Consider the following 25,452-nt stretch of genomic DNA (forward strand, 5'->3'; position numbering starts at 1 on the left):
AGCCACTGCCTGTTCTGGTGTCTCCTCTGCAGGAAAGGGAGCTGGGACCTCAGCAATCAGGCTTGGATCTTGGTCCCAGGAATTCAGCAGCTTCTCTAGGCCACCAGAACCCGCTGTGGGTGTCACCCGGTCACAAAGAGGCAGCAACTAGAATATCAAGTGTTTAAGCCAAAATCAGAAACCCAGTTTCTGTTACTGTCTTGGAATTCAAATTCGTTTTAATTCTGACTTTTATGTAATTTGACAGGTAGCTTTTAAATACTGCCAGAAATACGGAAGTGACAAAGTGCGAGTGATAACGCTGGTGAAGAACCGTGGAAAGGGCGGAGCGATTAGGATGGTAATAACCTAATTTCAACATTTTTATCTGAAATATGAAGGTATTTTGAATAGCCTCTTTTGTCGATTACAGCACATGTATATTCTGCAACTTGGTGGTTAAATACCATCCTTTCAAATAAGGCTGGTAAATTGCTTTTAATAACTTCTTATATATATGTATATATAATGTGATCATAATAAAAAGAAAATATCATGCCATAGCTATGATGTGCTGGGTGATTTGGAAGGAAGTATTCATCTTGATCTGGCAGTGAGGTGGAGGCCCTCAGTGGTAGAATCAGAAGGGTCGCCCACATTCAAGAAACCCCCTATCGTGTATCACTGAGTCACTCCTTTATTATTATTATTTTTTTAATCTCAAACGTATAGCTACAGATTTTGTGCCTTGTAGTGTTTCTCTTTTCGAAAACTTAATATATGATGTTCAGATGTTAAATACAGCTCTTTATTTCTGCTTTTTCACCCATATTCTAATGAGTATGATAAAAAGACATCACATTTACTAATAAGTGGCTTATGGTGTAGAATAGATGATCAAATTTCTGTCGAGATTTGTATGTGCTGTGCTGTGCTTAGTCACTTAGTCATGTTCCAGCTCTTTGCAAACCCATGGATTGTAGCCCACCAGCCTCCTCTGTCCATGGAATTCTTCAGGCAAGAATACTGGAGTGGATTGCCATGCCCTTCTCCAGGGGATCTTCCCAACCCAGGGACCAAACTGGGATCTCCTGCATTATAGGCAGTTCTTCTAGCTGAGCTACTGAGGAAGCCCCCTAGATTTGTATATGTGTGTCTTATCTGTAGGCACACTGTTAAGTGACAGTATATTTACACTTAAGAAACAATGTGTTCACTCAAATGCACCATGAAATTAAGAGTTGATGCATAGTTTCTGTGTGAAATATGCACTGGTGGGGCTGTATTCTGCCCAAAGATTGATCAGCTCACAATTGAGTGGCATAAGTTTGCTAAGTGTCAGATGCCTAAAGTAATATTTGAATATATCCACACTCTCTAAATTTTAGTGGCATTCTACATTTCTTTATTGAACAATTAATTCTAAGTATTTTAGATCCCATAGTAAAAAATACCAAAGCTCTGTCATGTTATGATGCATTTCACAGCAAAGCTGTCTGTGTTTTATTTGTTCAATATCTCCACAAATATCTTCTCCATATACTCCTCTAAGGAGGCCCTGGTCCCTGTTAAGTGCCACTGGACTTACATAATACAGGTATAATATTTATAGTAGGTATTTTACATTTTTATTCTTACTGATGCAGCATATCTTTATCCAAATCTATTTTCTCATCTCGATATTTTCCAAGGTATTAGTAGTATGACCTCACAAAGTTTTTAAAATCATGAAGTAGACACTGGATACTTCTGGAATGATCTTATCAATTGTTTTCAGGGGACTTTGGCCTCCTGCCATGTCGTACCTAATGTTTCTTTCTTGGATATTTTAAGTAAAGCAGAACAAATTGCTATGTCACCAAATTTAACTTTGATTTTAAGCAACTTTCTTTTAATTGAAATTTTGACATACAGGGTGTATTCAGTTCTCGAGGTAAAAAGATCCTTATGGCAGATGCTGATGGAGCCACCAAGTTTCCAGATATTGAAAAATTAGAAAAAGGACTGAATGATCTACAGCCGTGGCCAGTGAGTATAGAGTATAGTTTAAATGATATTCAGTAAAGAACAGAGGGGGCCTAAAGTAAAATCAAAACAGTGTTTTTAAGTTAAACAGTTGGGGAATTTTTTTTGGGGGGGTGTGAAATTCCTATATGCAGTCCCACAAAAGAGCTAATTACTAACATTCACTGATTTTCTGAGATTCACTTCACAGTTACTTATTTAATATTCTGTCCATCTCTCTCAATTTTAAATTGCTTTACTCCCACCAGAGTTTTAATATTTATCATGCATATTCAGCTAAATCTTTTATGTAAAAGCATAGACTGACACTTCTAGGTAGAGATATGAAATGAAACTGGATCACAGAATCTTATTTTTTTGAAACAAAAGCAAACCACAAGCAACAACCACTCGAAAAAGATTACGTGTCTGTTTGTGCCACAATTTCAAAAAGTGGAGGTTGACTTTCACTCAGCATAATGCATCTGAGATTCCTCCCAGTTTCTGTGTATCAGTGATTTGTGCCTTTTAACTGCTAAGTGGTATTCCATTGTGTGGGTATACCACAGCTTGTTTATCCATTCAACTGTTGGAGGACATTTGGACAGTTTTCCGGCATTTGGCAATTATGAATAAAGGCAGTATCAACATTTGTTTTAAAAGAAAAAAAAAAAGTAAAGGTTGAGGAAAGAAAGAAAATCCTGGTGCCATTTCTAGCCTTTAAAAGCCATTTAGAGAAAGAAGATAACTTTACTATATTCTGAGCTTTTTATGAAACACTCCTGATCTAGAAAGATTCAGACTTTGAGGATGAGTTAGTGCCTATGGACAGCGTTCACTGACACACTGTATCCCAGGATTTAGCAGAAGTTTCTAGGGCTCCCCATTGTCAGGGCTTCAAGCTAGGTGTGGATCCATTCCTCAGAGCTGTGCACCCTTGTACAGGAATGACAAAAATCTCACAACAGCAAGGAACCCAAGTAACCCAACAAAGCTGCATGGAACTTTATCTGTTTTCCATGTGTCTTCTCGACTTTGGCCTATTAATAGTTATTTCAGTTTTTAAATAGCCCATTTCTTTTTCTTAGCATCCTGGTCATTTTCTACCAAAGTTGGTGAGGATCCAGTTACGACATGGTGCTGTTACCTAGTAGATACCACCACTGGACCGTGACTCCCATCCTTATACTGGTGCCTCTGTACCTCTTAAGAGGTGTCACCTCTGTTTCTATATTTCTTTGGCTTTGTTAAGAAATGGAAATGTGGCTCTGAATTTATTACGCATCAGCATGTTCAATTTCAGTTTCTCAGGATACAGGCTCTTGTTCTATCTTTAATGTAATTGGTACTCCCTTTTCAATCCGTTTGAGCCAGAAAGCCCATAAGCATGCCTCACATGTATCTCCTTGAACCCTCATGAAAACTGACTAGAATAGTTCTGAAAAGGATGAAGCAGGAACGGGAGTTCTCTAGTGAGTGCACAACCGACTCACTAGATGGCAGAAGTTAACTGAAATGTCTTTTACAGCATTGGTTTCACAGGATCGCCAGCATGTTCTTCAGTGGCTTCCACTGTTCTCTTTCTTCTTGGCTGGTTTTATTTTTAATGGCAACAATAAGAAATGTGCTGCTCCAGCTGACCCTTGACCAACAAAAGGGGTGTAGGAGTGCCTACACCCCACCTCCCTCCACAGGCCCGGGTCAACCCTGTGTTGTTCAAGGGTCAGCTGTACTTCTTTCTTGTGTATCCTCTTAGAGTAACCAGGTCACGTATTCTAGGCTAATTATTCCTACCTGGTGAACTTTAAAAAGTTTCCTGCAGTCCCTTCTCTGAAGATGATTATTCTTTTAAGGTTGTGAACTAAATGTATATAATTCAAGTAGAGCGTTATATGACAAAATAGGGATCTACAGTTCCAAATAGTTTATCTTTTTTTTTAATGTAAAGCTTTTCTCCCAGCTTTTTAGTTTCCTAACCTGTAGTGTCCTGCTGCTGCTGCTGCTGCTAAGTCACTTCAGTCGTGTCCGACTCTGTGCGACCCCATAGACAGCAGCCCATCAGGCTCCCCCGTCCCTGGGATTCTCCAGGCAAGAACTCTGGAGTGGGTTGCCATTTCCTTCTCCAATGCATGAAAGTGAAAAGTGAAAGTGAAGTCGCTCAGTCGTGTCCAACTCTTAGCGACCCCATGGATTGCAGCCTACCAGGCTCCTCCGTCCATGGGATTTTCCAGGCAAGAGTACCGGAGTGGGGTGCCATTGCCTTCTCCAGTAGTGTCCTACCTCAATAAAAATATGTTTGATTTTATGAAATAATTTTTTGAGCAAAGTATATGATGATCATTTGTTTAGTAGTTTGGCCACCTGATGTGAAGAGCTGACTCACTGGAAAAGACCCTGATGCTGGGAAAGATTGAGGGCAGGAGGAGAAGGGGGCGGACAGAGGATGAGATGGTTGGATGGTATCACTGGCTCAATGGACATGGGTTTGAGTGAACTCCGGGAGTTGGTGATGGACAGGGAGCCCTGGCATGCTGCAGTTCATGGGGTCGCAAAGAGTTGGACACGACTGAGCAACTGAACTGAACTGAACTGTTGAGTAGTTTAGCTATTCAAAGTAGAATCAACTGGAACTAGCATGCAGGAAGTAATTTCTTAAGCCAGTTTTTTCCCCCAGACTGGGGTAAATAGTACTTGAGAAAGGAGAGCAAAAGCAAAAAAAAAAAAATACAAAATGTTAGCAGTGGCTGCTTTTAGGTAGTGAGATTATGCATGAGTTTTTATAATAACTTTTTTCTGTATGCATGTAAATTTGTATGCTTACCAATTTCTTTACAGTGAACACTTTTTTAGTTTATTTCGATTAATGGTTCAAAGTTCAAATAGTATAAGAAGGTATGCAGTGAACCCAGCTCTGCATTTCTCAGTCACCCAGTCACTCTCAGAAGTTACTGTCATCCATTTCCGCATGTCCACCTAGAAGATGTATGTTGTATTCTTTATTTTTTAAATACACACTATGCATTATTCCTGTTGTTTGCATTTCACAACATATCTGGGAGATTGAGCCGTCTGTGTACATCAGAATCCTTATTCTTTCACAGCTCCATAGCCAGTCCCTTTGGATTGAGGTACAGGTTTGCTTCTTCAAACAATACTGAAGTGTTCAACCTTATATAGATGTCATTTTACACATATGCAAGTTTATTATGGGAAGAATCTCTAGCTGTAAAATTGCTGCATCAAATTATGTGTATATTTGTAATTGGGATAACAGTTTTCAAATTGCTGTCTATATAGAATGTGTGTGTACAATAAGGTACAAAATTAATAGATCTTATTTACATTGCTCTTGGTATGATTGCGGTAGGAATCTCTTCAGTGATTTAAAAGGTATTTCCACTTCCTATTTTTGTGAATTTGTGTTTATAACCTTCACCTCTTTCCAAATCAATCGTTGAGTACTTTTCTTAATAATTTGTAGGAGCACTTTATATATTTTGGAAATTAACCTTTTGTCTATAATATAAATTATTGCTGTGTTTTGCCCCAGTTTATTTGTCTTTTAATTTTTAATGTGGTTGGATTTTTCTTGTTTTGCCACACAATAATCTTTAAGATTTTCTTGTGAAGTTGATAAATTCTTCTGGGGTTTGTGTATTTGTGCCTTCCTTGGGATCATTTGGAGAAGGAAATGGCAACCCACTCCAGTATTCCTGCCTGAGAAATTCCATGGACAGAAGAGCCTGGTGGGCTGCAGTCCCTGGAGTCACAAAGTGTCAGACACAACTGAGTGACTAACACACACACCCTAGTTTTTCAGGCTTCCCTGGTAGCTCAGCTGGTAAAGAATCTGCCTGCAATGCAGGAGACCCTGCTTGATTCCTGGGTCAGGATGTTCCCTGGAGAAGGGGAAAGCTACCCACTCCAGTATTCTTGGGCTTTCTGGTGGCTCAGACAGTAAAGAATCTGCCTGCAATGTGGGAAACCTGGGTTCAATCCCTGGGTTGGAAAGATCCCCTAGAGAAAGGTATGGCAGCCCGCTCCAGTATTCTTGCCTGGAGAATCCCGTGACAGAGGAGCCTGGCAGGCTACAGTCCATGGGGTCGCAGTCGGACATGAATAAGCGACTAAGCACAGCATAGCACCTTAGTTTTTCTAGCTTCCCTGGTGGCTCAGTGGTAAAGAATCCCCCTCAGTGCAGAAGACAAGGGTTCAATCCCTGGGTTGGGAAGATCTGAAGAAGGAAATTCTTCTTGCCTGGGAGATCCCATGGACAAAGGGACCTGTGGGGACTACAGTCCATGAGGTTGTGAAAGAGTCAGACACACTTAGCAACTAAACAACAACAACTTTAGTTTTAATTATTTTTAGCTTTATAATTTAACTTTAAATCCTCTGGACTAGTCCTTTCTCACTCTTAGAATATTCTTGGCTCTTCTTGGTTCTTTATTTTTCAGTATTAACTTCTAAATTAGCTTCTCTAAATCAGTGAAAAAATATTCGTATATTTCTATTTGTATGGCTTTAAATTTAAAGGTTAGGGAGTTGCCTTTTTAATGCTGTAATCACATCCTCTCATCCATGGTCATGGTCTGCCCTCTTTGATTGGATATTTTTCTTTCCTTTGGTTGCATTTGTATGTTTCCTTTATTTAGATCTTGCTACATTTCTTGTAAAGACTATAAATTTTTCCTTTTTATTCATGTTATTAATATTGTTTTTGCTTCCATTATGATTATCTGATCATTGTATCTACATATAAGACTGAAATATTATATATATATATATTCATCTTGTGCCCACTCATCTTTTACATTCTCTTATATACATTCTCTTATTTGTAATCAGTTTTCAGTTGATATTCTTAGGTTTTCCATAATGCAGTGATTACATATAAAATCACGCTATCTACAGATAACCCTTTTCTTTCTAATACTACTAATTTTTATTATAATTATATTGACAAAGTATTTTCAGTTAGAAAAATCACTTAAATATATGAATTCTGAAATAATCCATGCCTCTTATATTTAGCAGGGAAAACTGTCATCTCAGTAAATACAATTAGACTTCTTTAAGATTCTGAACTCCTCAGTAAACCTTTAAAGATATTTAACATTACTTAAAAAAAAAGTTTCTAAAAAATAAGATATTTACATTGAAAGCAAATGTTTTTAATAGTGATACTGATTTCATTGCTTCTTTTTTCAGGATCAAATGGCTATCGCTTGTGGATCTCGAGCTCATTTGGAAAAAGAATCAATTGCTCAGGTGAGGCTTTCATCAAAGATGCATGCGTCCTTTTTTTTTCTTTCTTTCTTTTTTACATATACATTAGCATGAAATAAGCTTATACTTTCATAATTAATCTCATAAACATGAGGTTCCTTTCAAAAGGAAATATTGGCACGCGCAGGAATCGATTTTTGCTTTTTTCTCCTTTTCATGAGTGTAGAGGGAGACCGTAGACTTCGCTTTGGTTTAGGGTGCAAGCAGCTCTGTTTCGAAGACACAAAGAGCGTCCCCATTCAGTTACCGTATAAGGCAGATTACTCCAAATGATGCCTTTTTGAACCAATCAACTTGCCTGTAGTTTTTCTCATGTCAGCACACTGAAATACTATATTTGAAATTTTATTCAAAGTTTAAATTTTTAAAACCTGTTTCCCTTAGAAAAGCAATATAACTTCACATGAGTAAAGTTATGCTGCCCTTTCAGTATATGGAAGAATCAGTGAAGACATTAACTTCTTGAGGTGGTGATTTACAGATTAGGCTAAGAAGCTGGAGTGACTGCAAGGAAAAAGTATGACAAGGAATCATTCTGTGCAGTGTTATTTTAATTCTTTTCATGTAAAAATGTAGACCTAACGTATCAGGCTCAGTAATTGTCCATGATATTCTTTTATGTTCATCTGCTAGAGTGGTCACGTAGATTGAGCAAAAAGCTGTAGTTTTCAGAGGAAGGTCAAAATCATCTGGGGCTTGTTTTCTTTGTTTGTGTTTTTCTTTAACGCACATTCCTAGGCCAGTCTCAGACACTAAATCAGATTCTAGCCATGGGATCAAGAGTCTGCATTTTTAAGTTTCCCAAGTCACCCTATGCAACCAGAGTTTGAGAACCAATGGTATATAAGATTGACCCTTCCCCTCAGTGATTCTGAAATAGGACATGAAAAAATCATAATTTTTTCCCCAAGATATACTGATAGCAGAACCATTAAATCCCTTAAGGATCTTGCTCTAATGTGAAAACTTGAACTCTCCTTTTTTTTTTAATTTAAGAAGTAGATTATTATATCTTCTTCAGCATCTAGTCCAAATATAACTCTGTAACCCTATGAAATCTTACTGGTATTTGGAAAAGGTTAATCTGTTAACCACAGGAGAATATCAAACACCTAGAAGTTTAGTGCTGAAAGAATTTAGAGGCTAGCTAGTCCAACTTCATCAGTTCACTGATACACAAGAGATAAGGAAAGGAAAAGTGTATGTGTAAGATGTTTAGAACATGATTTTTAATTGTGAAATACTAGAAACTATAAAATACTATATCCCAACACTAGAAACTGTACATATTTCCCCTGGATGAAATGGCATACAGCAATAAAATAGATGCTAGTGGGCTTCCCTTGTGGCTCAGCTGGTAAAGAATCCACCTGCAATGCGAGAGACCTGGGTTCAAACCCTGGGTTGGGAAGATCCCCTGGAGAAAGGAAAGGCTACCCACTCCAATATTCTGGCCTGGAGAATTCCATGGACTGTGTAGTCCATGGGGTCGCAAAGAGTCAGACACGACTAAGTGACTTTCACTTCACTTCACAATGGAGATTGTATAACAATGTAGGGAAATACTAAAATGTTAGGTGGTATGGAAAATAGTATGATACTATAAATGCAGTATACTGTTTGTGTAAAAAATCTGTTCAAACAAAAACATGAAAACAGATCAAGGGTTTTGTGAGTAAATTTTTCCTTTTTTAAAAAAATATATAAATGGGGAAAAAATTGTAATAAACTTGGAAAGGAAAAAGATTGGAGAAATAGGAAGCAGTTGAAGTAATTTAGAAAAGAAATGCTTGGGACCTGTTATTGTTTGTTGGCAATAGAAGGGAATTGTGGTTTTTGGTTTTGTTTTTAACGATGTAAATTCTTTTCACTTAGAACTTTCATTAGTTGAAAACTCTTTGAATTTTTTCAAAATAGTATTTAGAATGAGACTGTGCTATGATCTGGACCTTCTTTTACTTGGTGAGGCTTTTAACCAGTCATCAAGGGATCTACCCCAGGATCTCTTTTTCCTGTCATCTGTCCATCCATTCCTCCATCTCTAAAACTTAGTGACTGACATAGTGCTTTGGGGCTCTATAGAATTGGCAGCTGCTCCAGAGAGAAAGGGTAAACTGATGAGCAGTTATCCACTGGAGCCACTATGTATGATTCCTGCTGAGTAGGCTTGTAGTTCAAGTCAAGTGGTTCTCATAGAACTATGTCTGTCATAGAGAAGGGCATCTCCAAGGGGCAGCACATCCCCTGGCCACATGTCCAGGAAACGACGGCATGGACATCCACTTCTTAGACACTTGGGTTCTTTTAACGTGCTACAGGCGATGCAAATCCTCCATGAGGATCGATCTGTGGACAGTGAGAAATTACAGGAGTATTAGTTAACACAGTAAACAGCAACTTTGGTAGCTAAAGTGTGTAGTTTTCAGATTTACCTTTCCTAAACACCTTTATACCTATTCTCAGTTAATCCTACCGTCTGTTCTGTTGCCCTCTTGGAAGACAGACGTACATGATACAGCACCAGTGGGGTCATTTAAGCATCCTTAAATGTGTTCATATGCCCATATATTCTGTGTAACAGTTAAAACAGTTCTGTTTATATTGTCTGGGTATTCTCAAATTTATCATTTTTGAAGGATTCAAAATAGAATCCATTACTGCTTGTTTGATCTCTTTAGGTTATATTTTTGAAGAGTCTTCACTTAAATCTTGAGACTTCTTTAACTCCTCTTTTTAAGATAATAAAATTACCAGTCAGCTTTAAATTTCACCTGAATTCCTTGTTTATGTTTCATAAATATTAGAAATGATTGTTAATGTTAAAATAGTAAATATTTTAAAGTATCTACTTCAGAAGTTCATATAATGCTCTCCTATGACTTTGTTACCTTCATTTAACTAAATAGGTCTGTGTTTTTATATGTCTTCTAAACTTTAAGAGACTTTTTCAAGTTTTAAAAATTAAAGACCCTGTTGTTTATATTGTTACACTTTTCAATATGCCAGAAACCAAATAGGTTAAAGTCCTCACGTGAATGCGACATGTTTGTGTTTTGTTTTGTTTTTTTTTCAGATAGCCATTATCCTAAAACAAAAAAAAATCTTCTGTTAACATCCAAGCAAAAGCAGTCATGAATATTTTTATTTGGTTACTAGTAAGCTCATCTCAATCACATTAAAAATCATTCGAGAACTAGTTTATAGGTATTGTTTTTCTACCTTTTAATTTTTATTTTTCTATCTTTCGATTTCTGTTTGTTCCTTTCCTAAGCATAAATGCTCTTTTGGAGGTTTAATCAGCCAACCAGTATTTATTGGAACTATTTTAAATGGAAGGCAGTGAGCAAGCTGTTTTGAGATCCCCAGAGTATGTTAAGATGAGGTTTCTGCCCTATCTGCTTAGTGAGGTAAGACACCCTTACATCAAAACAGAACTCATGATTCTAGGTGATCAGTGAGAAGTGTTAGAGCTTTCCAAAGACTTTGTTTCGGTACCATCTAGATAAGTTTGATATTTTATTTTTCCTTCCCTTCTTGTCCTATTTAATACACAAGTGAAATTTGGTCAGGAGGTTAAAGTGAGCTTTTAAAGGGAAGCTTTCCTTCCCTTATTAAAAGCATTTGTTAAGTGTCTTTTACTTCCTGTACCAAACACCAGGCTAAAGACTTTAATATTATACCATTTAATCCTTACCTTTGTGAGGCAGGCATTTTCATTCTAAATGAGGGAAGTGGGATTTAGAGAGTGGAAGGAACATGCTCAAGGTCAGCCTAATTATTAATGGAGCCAGGATTCATATACAGGCCTGCTCAGTGCAGTGGCTTTTCTCTTCCGTCATCTTATATGACTGTTGAGTCATGATTTTGTTCCTTGGTGATAGAAAAAGTCATGTGAATGAAGAACGATCCTAAAGATTGCAGTAATGAAAAAGAAAAGCCAAAAGGAGGGAAGGACCTTGATTTACCAACATGAGATATTATTCTGCATAGACTTTTACTGGGTTTCTTATGTGCATATGTAATATATCATTCCATTGGTTTCTACTACCACAATTATAGAAAATTTTAAGAGATCTTATCTTTTTTTAATCCTAAATATGAAAGTCTTGACTGCCATAATTACTGATCTGTTTTTCTTATGCTTTTAAGTTTTCATTGTTTTATGAATAAAATATATATGTTGTGTTACTACTACTAATAAAATTAATGACGGCTAACAATAAGGAATAGAAGGCAATGGCACCCCACTCCAGTACTCTTGCCTGGAAAATCCCATGGATGGAGGAGCCTGGAAGGCTGCAGTCCATGGGGTCGCTGAGGGTCGGACACGACTGAGTGACTTAACTTTCACTTTTCACATATTGGAGAAGGAAATGGCAACCCACTCCAGTGTTCTTGCCTGGAGAATCCCAGGGACAGGGGAGCCTGGTGGGCTGCCATCTATGGGGTTGCACAGAGTCAGACACGACTGAAGTGACTTAGCAGCAGATAAAAGACTATTTAAATTTAATTTCCAAAAAAGAACTTAGCCTGTTAAAGTATATTTTATCAGAAATATCTGCCATACTTAATTAGGGAGACTGGGTATTTGTTTCAAACTCCTTGATGGTCTGTGGCTTCTGTGACACTTTTGCTGACCCCTGCTGTTGTATTCTCATTAGCCAGGTATCAAACTTCAGGCTGAAATCATGGTTCATTTTTACAAGATAATCTGGTAACTCACCTTTCCTGAAACCAAAATATGTTTGGGGCACAGAGGCATGAAAGACGGTGGAGATGTTCCTCTTGCTCATAGCAGCCCCCCCAGCTGCTGTGCAGGTTTCTGGCCAACTGAAGCCAGTCGGCTCTCACAGTCACTGTGATTCTTCTTGTCTGACTAAACCTCCAGGAAGGAAGTAACTACTTCTCTAGCCCCCGCCCAGCTCCAAGCAGTAGGCATCCTCGGTGTCTAGAATAGACTTCACCAGGGCAGCTAATGGGATGATGGTGTTCATGTGTGAGAGCTGCTCAGTCAGTTAAATATTAAATTGCAGTTCTCTGCAGCCAGATTGTTTTCAACGTCTCCTTTATAGATAAATGGAAATGTCATTTATATTTTGTCTTTGTTGCAGCGTTCTTACTTCCGTACTCTTCTCATGTATGGGTTCCACTTTCTGGTGTGGTTCCTTTGTGTCAAAGGAATCAGGGACACACAGTGTGGGTTCAAATTATTAACTCGAGAAGCAGCGTCACGGACGTTTTCATCTCTCCACATTGAACGATGGTAGGTTCCTAACCGGTGTGTGTCTGGTATGTCTTCTTATGCAGCAGTTACTCCAGGTAATGGGAAGCAACCTTGTATTCTCATAATGAACCTCCAGGTTTAAACAAAATTCATACTTATATCTGTAAATTTAATCTGTGCCTATACTGGTTTGGTTCTTATTTTTAAAATCTCAAACCAAATATAGGGTATGAAGTTATATATTCACCTTAATTATGGACAGTATCAATCAAGAGGCCTGAAAACATCCTATTTCTTAAGCTTCCTTTTTTCCTTCGATGAAAAATTCAGAAATATCAAAGCAGAAAAGGGTATCCAGTTTCTCTTTTTTCTTTTATGGGAATGAGTTCCCTCTCCTGCCTGAAGCCAGTTCTTGGATCTCTGCATCCCCTTCCACCTTCTAAGAACCCAGTCCTGTTCACTTACTTTCTCTCTTGTGTGTTTAGCCCTTTCTGTCAACCGTGTTTTTCTCATCAGTTTTTTCAAGTTTAAATTTCCCTCGCCATTAAAAAAGCATGGTCTCCATTGACACCAGCCACCAGCACCCCTCCAGCCCTAGCCCTCTTTCCTTCCACAGCCAACTTTTTCCTGGAAAAATGGTCTGTATTCATTGTCTCCATCTTCCTACTTGCCACTCCTCACCCGTCCTCCCATCTGAACATCTCGTTACCCTCCTGTCATTAAATCCAGTTGTCTTGTTTAATGTGATTACTTACCATCTTGATGCATCCATCAGCGACATTCAATACTTCAGAGCACTCTGTCTTAAAATATACTGTTCTCTCAGCCTCTCTTCATCCCAGACCTCGCATCAGCTCTCAGCCTGTTTAGGGACTAACAGTGTGACACGGAAGCCTGAAACCTGGAGTCATTCTAACTGTCCCTTCATTTCTCTTCCTCTTCACCACCATCAGTTTGATCATTTTAATTCTGAAACTCCAGTTTCAGAATTAAAAACTCCATAGGACATCAGTTCCTATGCTGCAGCCAGGGGGATCTCTTCAGAAATTAGAAATGATCAGACGTACCTCTTTGCTTCCCATTGCCTTTGAGTGCCTTCCCTGGGCCTTGAGAGTGATAATGATATCAGCATCAATGTTGATTTTATGATTTTGCCCGCCTGAGTCTCCACGTGCAGTTTCTTCCCTTCTCACCACTCACTGCCTCTCCGTCAGCATCGGCTTATCCTTCAGATCTTCCTTAGGACAACCTGCCCTCACTCTCTGTAGTAGACCAGATGCCCCGACTGTATGCTGTTGGAGCACTATAAACCTTTCTTGTAGCACCTGTCACATCTGTAGTATTTTATTTGTGTAATGTTTCTTTTACTCTATTAAAACATAAGCTCCACAAGAGCAGAAAATCCTAGTCGGTTGCGTACTTTAAAAACAAAAAGTAAATGGATTTGAGATGATTAAATGTCATAACATTTATGACAGAATATAAAATATTAACATATGGTATAGTTCATTGGCTAAGAGAGTGCCTGACCCATCATAGCTACTCAGTAAATATTGTTGTAAGAATTAATACTCAGTGCTAGTTCTGGGTTCTGCGTGAATTCTGTCTGTGGCAGGAGTCTGCGTAATTATTCCAGTAGATATTCATTCATGTAGTCTGTATAACTTTCATGCCTGTGTTTGCAAATATTTGTTACCCCCTAGAAATAGATGTCATCTAATCTTCCCAAATAACTTTAAAGAAACTGGAGTTTCAGAATTAAAATAATCAACATTTTTTTTTTAATGTTTATTTATTTGACTGGGCCGGGTCTTAGTCACAGCATGTGGGATCTAGTTTCCTGACCAGGGATTGAACCCAGGCCCCTCTGCATTGGGAGCTCTGAGTCTTAGCCACTGGACCACCAGGGAAGTCCCCAATCAACATGTTTTTAAATCCTTTTCCCTAGGTTAAATTTTAAGTACTTATATTTGGTCTTTAAATTTAAATGCACTTTTCTGTTATATTGTTGAAGAAAATATACTGATAGTTAATGGACTCTAAAATCAGAGACTCTAAGAAGCCACTCCAGAAACACACCTCTGCAGTAGGTATTTTTCATTTAGCGGTTATGTCCAAATCTAGGGTCAAAGAGCTAGGTTCTTTGTAGTTTGAAAGGAAGGACTTAAAAATGGAGAGCAGTACGGTTTTAGGCTTGATAACTTTAAAATCATGAAATTTCCTTGTCAGGATTGTTCTAAGGCAGCACTGTCCAACAGAAATACAGTAGAAGACACAAATGCAAGCCATATGTGTAATTTTAAACTTTGTAGTAGCCACGTTAAGAAGTAGAAAGATGAAATTTAATACTATCTTTAACACAATATAAGCATAGTCATTTTGGCATGCATTCAGCATGAAAAAGATATTGAACTATTTTACACTCTTTTCTCTGTACTATGTCTTGAGAGTATGGTACCTGTCGGTTCAGACCAGCCACATGTGGACAATGGCTGCCCTATTGGCCAGCACCTTTCCCAGGTTTTATGTGTTTTTTTAAGTTAAAGAATGTGTTTTGTTTTTCTTTCTTCTGTAAATTTTATGTTCATGTGCACACCTTTCTAACTACTTATTTGAGATTTGATTGACTTAAAACTTTAACCTCTCACATCTCTCTTTAGGATCCAATAATGTTTCTTTTGTACCCATAAAGGAGAACCATCAAATAGGCATGTATCAGCCTGATAGGCAGTAATGTCTCACTGTTTTTATTTAAACATCTCTGATCTTACACTTCAATCAAGAAACACTATAGAGCTGATGTGGGTTTTTTCTTATGCAGTGTAAGTTTTAGAAATCAAATTGTGCATCTACTCATTTCCATGTAGTTGTCACCTTAGACAGTTTTCTTAAGAGGACTTATTCTAAAGAATCACTGAAATTTTTCTCGTAACTTTCATGAAATTCAAGTCAAGTAGAGTTTCTAGGTTGTAGAAAACATCAAGGTATAATGCACACTGTATTGCCCAAGTTGAAAGACTACAGCCATCTCTTTGATTCAGAATTGCTTGAGTATGAGTAACATTGTTAAATATAAATATATATAATCTCCATCCTCTGAACTCTGCCTCACCTAAAGTCTTCCCATTGAATGTTAAGGTATAATTTGACCCCGTTTATGAGTAATTTTTTAAATGGATTCTTTGAACTGTACCTTATTCTAGTAGATAATATTTTTATTTTTAATCAGTGTTATTCATGTTTATAATTTGAAACCATTCCATGGGGTTTATAAGAAGCCTGTCGTCTCTCGCCCCACCGCCTCTGACTCCCCCACCCGCCGCCCCCATTCCTGCTCCCTCACTGTAGCCACTGTCATTTCTTTACTGCTTGCTTGTGGCATTTGCTGCATACTCAGAGCAAAGTGTCTGCATAGCTGTGTCTCAGTTTTTCATTTTTAGATATTATTTTCCAAAGTAGGAAATGAATGTTTAAGTATTCTCTTAAACTCCTGTTTACCCTCCACACTTACGTTACTGAAGTTTTAAAATAATTTTGCTCAGCTCAGCATTGATCATTCTAGCTGGGTAAGGAGAATTCAGATTTGATCTGTAGCATGCAATGAGATTATAGACCCATATAATTGTAGTACTTTTTGTTTTTCCTGAAGGTAATAACTGCCTGGAGCTTTTTGTTGGCATTTCTTGACTGTGGATCTGACACTTTCTCATGCTCACTCTGACAGGAGCGTGAGTTCCCAGAGGCATCAGATTATGCCTCAGCTCCATCTTTTTCTGAGACATCTTGTCGGCTCTTCCTTTCTAGTTGTTTCCTGGCCTGCTGCAGCTCCTGTCCTCCATCTCGTTCTCCCTGGCTTCCCCCCTGTTTTAGTAGAGCACATCCTCTATGGAACTTCCTGAAAGCGTGAAACAGGCACTGCAAGAGCCCGCGTGTGGAAGCATGCCTTTACTCCACCCTCACGCTCGCTTACCGGTTAGCTGGAGAGGGTTACAGGTTGGAAATCACTTTCCTCAGGATTTGGAAAGCATTGCCCTGTTTTCTTTGGCACTCAGTGTTTCTCTGGAAAAGTCCAGTTCTGTCGATAATCTAATCTTGATTCTCTTCTGTGGCATATTGTTTCCACCCGCCTCCTTTGGAAGCCTTATTTTCCTCCAGAGTGTTTTGAAATGTCATGATTCAGCGACTTACTATGGCTCTTTTCCATGCATTTTGTTGAGAACTCAGTAGGCCTCTAACTCTGGAAACCCATGTCCTTTGTTTCTCAGAAATGTCCTTTAATCCTTTCTTCAACAATTTCCTCTCTCTTCTCATTTGTAAAACACATGTAGCGCTTCCCTGATGATCCTCTAATTTTATTTTCTTTTCTCCTTCCTATTTTTCTATTGAGGTTTCCTCGATTTTGCCATCTAACCTTCCTTTTGAATTTTTATCTCTGCTATCAAAACTGCAATTTCCTACAACTCTTGTATTTCAGTATTCATTTTTCTCTGTTTTACGACTATAGTATCTTCCACTACGTCTCTTAATGTCTCATTTAACACTTCGAGATTTTCTTCTTTCCTTGCCTGTTTCTTTTGCTCCAGTTTTTTTATGTTTATTTCCATCATTAAAGTTTACCTTCAGGTATCTTTAGTATGACCCTGTAAAGCTCATCAGCAGCTGTGTGCATGGTCAAAGAACTCTGACCAACTGGTAGATGTCACTGTGGACTGAACTTGGTATGGCTAACTCCCAGCTGTTACTATGTTTGGGGGCTGGTCATTTTCACTAAAGTGAGATCCTTCAATCTCCTGCCTAGGACACATGAGCCTGGCTACCAGCATTTACAGAACCAATTGGAAGAAAGGAGAATCCCATACAGATTTTCAGTGAGTCCTCCAGTTTGCAGCCCACTGCACCTCCACTTAACAGAGGTCCCTCGAGGCTCCTGATGCCTGAACCTTAGGGGCCTCTGTGACCATTAGCTGCTCTGCGCTTCCCCCTCTGCCACTGTTCACTCTGCCTGGTTACTTGTCCAGCTGCTTTCCAATATTCAGATTTTTTTTTTTTTTTTTTTTTTGCTACTCTCATCATCTTTTGTTCTTGTCTTACTATCCTTTCATTGTCATTTTAATTTTAGTGGTCTTTCAGGAGGGAGCAGAAGGGTATGTGTGTATCTGCCGTTTAACAGAGTCAGCACACTCTTCATTCTCCAGAAATAGATCTGTTCATAAGGGAACAGATATATCAGGAACTAAGTCACAAAAGAAAACACAGCAGCTTTGCCCTCTCCACACTTAAAAAGCTCAAGAAGTCACTTAGTTGGAGAATGACTCTTCTCTTTATTATCCAGCCAGAAGGACTTGGTATTTTAATTATAATATTTGCTTTGGTACCAGATTGGTCTTTTATTTATAATATGGTAATGTGTCTTGTTTAATAAACACCTCACATCTAAAATGTTTAAGGGGTGAAGGCTATAATAAAAATAATAGTTTAGAAGATGAGTAGCCCTTTCAGTTTTTTTAATATAAATTCAGTTATTCAGCTGCTTTTTTACCCCACTCCTTTTCATTCATCATTCTTGTGTTGTGCCTTTGATGAGTCAGTGATTCTATACTGATATGCTTGGAGAAATATTTAATAATCTTGATCAGATTATTAAATATCATTAGAACTAACCCAGAAGCCCATTAGGTAATTTTGGGGTTTTGTGTTGAGTGAAGGATTAAGCATAAGGCTTAATATTCAAATTGTTCCCTTCTTTCATGAATATCACAATTCTTTTTAACAGAAGTTTTACATAGTCCTTTTAGAAACACAAAGAACACTTTTGTAGATGGTTTTATCATCTTAAGTAAATATTTTATTAGGATAAGAAAAGGCATTACATGTTTAAAAAAAAAAGTTTTCATATTGAATTATCCAAACACTTGGGATTTAAACTAGTTGCATAATGGACATTGGTAGTATTGTACCCAAGACAACAAAACTCCAAATTCAGATTGCTTGGGATCAGGGAAATCAAATGGAAGTGGATTAGAGGCGTTTTGCTATTTGTGCCAGTATTTTTAAACCAAGCTTGGAAAGTTTGAAGTATGTTCTGTGCAGTCAAGAAAGTGGAGTGAGAAGGGGGTGTTAATGTCTCAAGAATGAAAGCAAAACAGTGAAAGACTTCAGCGCCTTTAGAGACAGGCAGAAGCATGGAGAAGTGCAGCGCAGGGTGTGGTACTAACGCCGGTGAAAGGAAGCAGCTGGTGGAGAATAATGTAAGAATCCAGCATCTCAGGGTTCAGAAATGTTAAGGGAAGCAGATTTGACCTAAATCAAAGGACTGACTGCAGAAGATCTTTAAGAAAGAACCTTTCACAGGTAGAAGGCAGGCTGAGCTGGGAATTGAAACTGGAGATGATTTCTCTGTACGCATGTAGTTATACATACCCCCCTGGCCTTTCACACCAGCCGAAACTGGCTTTTCACTTTCGCCAGCTGCCTCTACTGTGCAGCCCAGGACAGCGCTGGGAAGGGGAAGGCGGAAGGTAGGCCACAGGGACCCTGTACTTCGAAATGAAACCTTGGTTCTTGGATGGTAGAAGAACATAATCAAGCAGCTCTAAAGTGATTGAGGACATTCTGCCCTAGTGCTTCTCAATGGGTGTTTTATCAGCTCTCTTAATCAGGTTAAAATGCTATCGGTTCTGTATCTTGAGCTAGCTAAAGCTGGATGTGAAAACCATCAATCTTAAAAATTTCTCTTGGACACCAAGAGAACATTTTTACCTCTGCGCATGTCTGCATTGTGAGAGACGCCATATTTCTCATTTAAATGTACGCAGTGGCACACAACATCTTTATTTGCCTTGAAACTCCTCCACTCCTTGACTTTTATTTGACCTTACATTTATCTGACCTTCACTTTTACAATATAAGCTTTTATAATCTGCCGTGTAAGCTTCTTTAAAACATGCCAAGGTAGAGATTTAGTTACACTCTGTTTGTCTTTTTAAAAATAAATAGCCATATATTTTTAATTTCAGGGCGTTTGATGTAGAGCTGCTTTACATTGCACAGTTCTTTAAAATCCCAATAGCAGAAATTGCTGTCAACTGGACTGAAATTGAAGGTGAGCATATTGTTTATGTTACAGCTGATCTTAAGTCGGGGGAAGACCTCAGACCATACAGTTGCCCAGTGACGTCAGCTGGCTTTCCTGTCACCCCTCGCCCCCCTTCAGGGCCCACTCAGCTGTCCTGACTCAGAGAGGCAGTTTCATAGACAGTATTGCCTACTGATCCCCGCTACCTGCCTCCAGCTGGCTTACTGCCTTCTGGATTTTTTTAGTCTCTTCTTAGGGTCTTCATGAGACCTCCTAGCTTGCCTAAGAAATTCAGTAAAGGCTTGTACAGTAGACAGGATCGTGATGACTTCGGGCTACAAGCAAGGTGAATAGTCTTGAAGTAAACTTTACTTTTTATAATACCTTTTTTTTTAGTATTGTATTATATCGTTGCTCAGTGAGTTTAGAATACCTACAAACCGCTTTGCAAAGCTAAATGAAGAATTATAGCTGCTTTTACTCCAAATATCCATAATCCATTCACAGCTGGTTTTTAGCTCGTGTCTGTATATACATCCAAAAATGTGAAGATCTCTAACGTTTAAAATAATGTGAAATCTATCATAATTCCTGATAATTTCTATTCCGAAGTGCTTAAACAGATCTCACTGTTTAGAATTCAAAATATATTCTAGTGTTCTCCTTTGCTTACCTTAGAATGATCCCAAATTAATTCACTGTGTGGGAGGAGCATTACTGGAGACTTTTAGTTACCTCTCCTCCAGGTGAGCATGGCCTCCTCTTGAAAAGTCAGTGTGGTATTAAGCAACCTGAGATGTTTAGGGACAGAAAAAGCTTAAGAACCAGTCTAGAAACCATACAAACTATGCACGCCTCTGGGAGTCTTGCTGAATCATACTGAGTTTACAGCGGTTTGACTCATCGCCATGCTAGCCGCGCAGACCACCTGGGAAGGGAAGCAGGTGAGGGGATGCTCTGGCCCGTTGTGCTCGGCTCCATCGAAGTTTCTGTGTTGCTCTGTGCCCAGCATAGACTCTATGGAAAACTGAAGTGGGGGAAAGTACAACTACATTTCAGTTTAGATCATTTGCTCACTTTGCATTTCTCAGGTAGCTGAGTATTAAATCACATTAACCATTTCTCTCAGTGAGCAGGTTTTGTGTTCATCATCCCCAGACCCTGCTCAAGACTCCCTGCTTGAGCAGGGGCCATCTGAAATTCTCAGTTTAGATCCTCCCAAGTTTTATTTCACATCAAGGTGTTTTGTTTTTATTGTTTTTACAGAAACCATTTAATTTAAATAAAATTACAGTGGATGCGTTAACTTGATTGTGGTAATCATTTCACAGTGTATCCGGGTATCAGATCATCACACTGTGCACCTTAAATACATTTCAGTTTTATTTGTCAATTATACTTCAGTAAGGTTGGGGCTGGGGGGAGGAAGAAAAAGAGAAAGCCAGAACATTTGGCCTTAAATCTGGAAACTGTCAGTGACTGTCCTATGGTCCTGACCAGGTCACTTTACCACCCAGCACCCCAGTTAACTGAAACTGGAGGGAAGGGAGGCCCTACTGCTGACTTACTTAAAAAAATAATTCCAAGGGGTAAAACAAAGGAATCTAAGCTTTAAAACATGTTCAAGGAGGCAAATCTCATGGAGTCAACTGGGCTTGACATATTGCCATTTGACAACCACTGGACAAGAAGGCAGCCTAGCTAAGATATATTTCTTTTATCTGATTTAGAATCTTTAGTAGAAATAGAGTAAAATTTGGATTTCTGTCTTGGCTTTCTTATCTCAGATTATTAATCTATACTTGTATTATGTACAGAGGTGTGCCCAATTTTCTGTAGTGCATGAAACTGAAAAGCAGTGTGTACAACATGAAGACTTACCCCAAAAAATCATTTTTACATGTACAAATTGTGGTTTACATACAGATAATACAAATTATGGTGACTAGAAGCTCACAAAGATGGTGTAGATTGACTTCTAAAATACAGTTTTAACTGTTATATTTTCCTCTGAAAATATTTTTATTTTTAATTATTTTTAAATTACAGGTTCTAAATTAGTTCCCTTTTGGAGCTGGCTACAGATGGGAAAGGATCTACTTTTTATACGACTTCGGTATTTGACTGGTGCCTGGAGGCTTGAACAAACCAGAAAAGTGAATTAGGTTATCTGCCATCTTTGATTGTATTCTTATGTATCAGTGTCACATTATTTCATTTGAAATTAAAATTTTAAAGCTGGAATAAACCTGTGTATTGTCTGCCTTTTAATAATTTTGAAGAAATTTACTGTCAGAAGTAAAAATCTTTATACCTCTTTTTGACAAAAATCTTTAAGGTATTTATAGCAAAAGTCAGATTTCCTTTTGCTTTAGCAATTTTGTTTATTTATTAGTAGGTCAATTATCATGATTCTGAGAAGTATAAACAGAAGACATAAGCATTGTTATTCTAAAATGCCTATACAATTCTCATGAATTTAAATATAAACAATAATCATGCAACAGTGTTCAGGGATTTAAAAATAAATATTTAAATGTATATAAATTTATATTAAACTCATAGTTCATCCTATTAAAACATATAGGAAATTTATTTTAAAGAAAGGATATACGCTTGTTCACAAAGGTAGCCACATTCTTATACATTAGTCTTATTTATCTTCTTCCTAATTTCTCTTTAATATACCATACTTTCTTACCTCCCGTCAGCCTTTCCCTCTTGAGTTTTTGTTAATAAAAATTAGAAATTCTCTATTAAAGTGTTATGATATTAGTAAATATTTACTTAACATCAGAAGCCTAATGTGTTTTTGAGAAGCTAACGACTAAAAAACAGCCATTATAATGATCCCCTGAAACTCAGAATTTGATTGTTTCTGATGTGTTAGAGAAAGTAATGATAGTACCTACCATTTATTGAGTGTTGACTCTCTGCCGACCACTGCTGTAAGCACTTAGTACATAATCACTCACCTAACTTTTACAACAGGAGACGAAACTGAGGCACAGAGCAGTCACCTGCCCAGCTCACAGGGCTAGGAGACGGAGGAGCATGATTCCAGCCCACAAAGCCCGGATCCGGGGCCTACGCTCTTTCATGACCGTGCTACTTCAGTTTCTGAAGGTATGATATCTGGGGACGTGTAGAAAGCTTCAGAAGCACATTAAATACAACATTATAAGTTATGTGGAAAAGTAAATAAGCTAAAAATGACTCCAGTAGTTTCAACAACAGTGATACTGTCACATCTGCATTAGACTATAAGCACTGTCTTAAAACAGAAACCATTTCTTATTCAAATTCGTATTCTCATGGACTTCCCAGCCGGTCCAGGGGTTAAGAATCCATACTTCCATTGCAGTGGCCTGGTCGAGGAACTTAGATCCCGAGTGTCACTCAGCATAGCCAAAAAATAGATAAATAAAAATAAATTTTTTTAAAAAACCAGTATTCCCAGTACAGTGCTTAGCATAAACACTTAATTATTGCTCAAATGAATAAACAAATTATTCACTACCAGGTTTTGAGAACCTTTAAGTCACTTAAACAGAACAAGAACAGAACAAGTCACTTGAATGAGTCACTTGAACAAGAACAGAACAAGTCACTTGAACAGAACAAGGCTTATGCAAGTAGAAATGAGAGAAAACAAACAGAATGACCTTGAGCATTTATAAGAATTTAAAGTTACAAGCCTTGAGCCAAAAATAAGATCCTTAATGAAACTATAATAAAACAATAAAATAATTTATTGCTGTTTGCAAGCTAGTGATAAAAATGTGTTTGAAGCATAGTGGAAATTTCAGGAAAAGTGTCAGTACTTTTTTATGCAGCTCACCCTTGAGCACTGTTGCAGGCTTCTGATATGCTTGATATGAAGCACAGGTTCACCTAAGCTAACAGTGTGGTACAGACTCAGAGGCACTCTGTAAGAGAAAACATGTATCATATATAGGTATGGTTACCCACATTTCAGAAATGAAGCAGGCTTAGACCAGTGATTGGCCCATGATCACACATAGCTAGTGTCCTGCTTCTACTAAAATAAAACAGGAGCCTGGTAGGCTACAGTCTATGGGGCTGCAAAGAGTCGGACACGACTGAGCGACTTCAGTCAGTCAGTCAGTCAGTCCGGAAACATATATGGGTGTGATTAAAACTGAAGTACAGTCTCATTATAATCAAACAACATTATCATTTACTTTCAACCTTCTGACTTGTTCTTACAGAATATGTATGTGTACCTGGAGTTTGACTCAAGATTCTGTCTGAATGATAACATGTTTCTTGCCATCTATAATGCTGTATCTGTGTCGTGTTTATTTCCACTATTCATAGTTGATTCCTCAGTTCTATTTTCCATTTTTTTTTCATTCAGTTACAATAGCCTTGCCTTTTGTTTTATTTGTGTGTCTCCACAGCATCCTAAATTGTGATTGTTCAGTAAAGGTTTCCCAAATGGTTAGATAATGCCACCATTACAATTCATTTGCTGAAGAAAAGAATTACATGAATGAAGTTATCCATTTTATCAACAGCTAAATCCCCTGAAGTAGTCTAATGGGTTGCTTTGTTTTTGTGCAAACTCAAAAGCACCAAATCTACAAACTAATGATTTTAACATGTCCATCCTATATAGGACTCATTTACAATTCTCTGATTTTGAATTAAAACTCATTAGTATTTTGATGATCTCTGAAGGTATGATATCTGGGGATAGATACAGAACACTACAGAAAAAAATGGTGGCCTCACACCTGCTGACGACAGCAAAGGCTGAGTGAGGAGCCTAGATGCACACCCTCATAAGGCTGGAATCAGGCACCTGGACACCCTGACCTGGGCGATGTCACAGAAGGCCCAGCGGCGAGCAGGACTTTCACCCCCAACAGCCAACCCTGGGTCTTCACCGGGGGTGCCTGGACTTGCGCTCCCTCCCTCCTGGGATGGGGTCAGAGGAGGCGCTTCCTCCCGTGGCCGAGCAGCAATAAAGCCACCCCACCTCGGTGACAATGAAGACCACGTAGTGAGCCGGAACCCCTACCCCTACCCAAGTGTAATAAACCGTCCCCCTTCCTTCGAGTGTCAGTGGGGGCCAAGTGGGGAGCCCATATGTACACCTCCCCCAGCAGTGTCACAAGATGGTGCTTCTTCTCAACCAGAGTAGCGTCAGCTAAAACAAATGGTCTGAATAAGATCCGGAGTCTCACAACTTCATAAAAAATGTCCATGTTTCAAAAGAAAATCACTCATCAAAGCAGGAACCAGAAAAACCTCAACTTGAATGAAAAAAGACGAGATGCTGACACAGAGATGTTAGGATCCTCTGAGGATTTTACAGCAGCCATGATAAAAATGCTTCCACGTAATTACAAACGTGCTTGAAATTAATGAAACAATTAGAAAGCTTCAGCAGAGAAACCAACTCAGCAAAGAAAAAGAAGAGATTGAGAAGAACCAAACAAATTTCAGAACTGAATAAAAAGCTTGGTGGATAAGCTCAACAGTAGAATGGGAGTGGCAAAGAAAAGAATCAGTAAACTCAAGATAGCACAATAGAAATTATTCAGTCTGATCAAGAGAGAGAAAACGGAATAATAATAAAATACAGCTCAGTGAAACTAGTAAGATCTGACATTAGTATTATCAAAAACAAAATGCTAACTGAAAACTCCTCAAACTTGGCAAAAGGCATAGAATAGAATCAGATTCCTTACAGGATAAACCCAAAGAAATATATACCAAGACACATCATAATTAAACTTTGGAAAACTAAAGACAGAACAAATCTTGAAAGCTACCAAAAATAAAAAGAAGGCATCGTCCCTATAATAGGGAAACAACCAGAATGACTGGATTTACCATCAGAAACTATGCT

The 25,452-nt window shown here is 38.3% G+C and overlaps 1 protein-coding gene across 4 annotated transcripts in view; it reads left to right on the plus strand.

The window, feature by feature from the left end:
• ALG5 (ALG5 dolichyl-phosphate beta-glucosyltransferase) overlaps positions 1-21,819 on the plus strand; it is a 28,208-nt gene extending 6,389 nt beyond the window's left edge. For 3 of the 4 annotated variants that reach the window (XM_060394435.1, XM_060394434.1, XM_060394433.1), the window contains 5 exons: positions 248-340; positions 1,894-2,007; positions 7,195-7,254; positions 12,384-12,535; positions 19,513-21,819. In XM_060394435.1, coding sequence (XP_060250418.1) covers positions 248-340; positions 1,894-2,007; positions 7,195-7,254; positions 12,384-12,535; positions 19,513-19,729 — 636 coding nt within the window. In that variant the 3' untranslated portion in view covers positions 19,730-21,819. The remainder of the gene's footprint in view (positions 1-247; positions 341-1,893; positions 2,008-7,194; positions 7,255-12,383; positions 12,536-19,512) is intronic. The other variant, XM_027973605.2, reaches the window with a different exon arrangement.
• The last annotated feature ends 3,633 nt before the right edge of the window (positions 21,820-25,452 follow it).

This window comes from Ovis aries, chromosome 10 (genome assembly GCF_016772045.2).
Source record: "Ovis aries strain OAR_USU_Benz2616 breed Rambouillet chromosome 10, ARS-UI_Ramb_v3.0, whole genome shotgun sequence".
NCBI classification, from domain to species: Eukaryota; Metazoa; Chordata; class Mammalia; order Artiodactyla; family Bovidae; genus Ovis; species Ovis aries.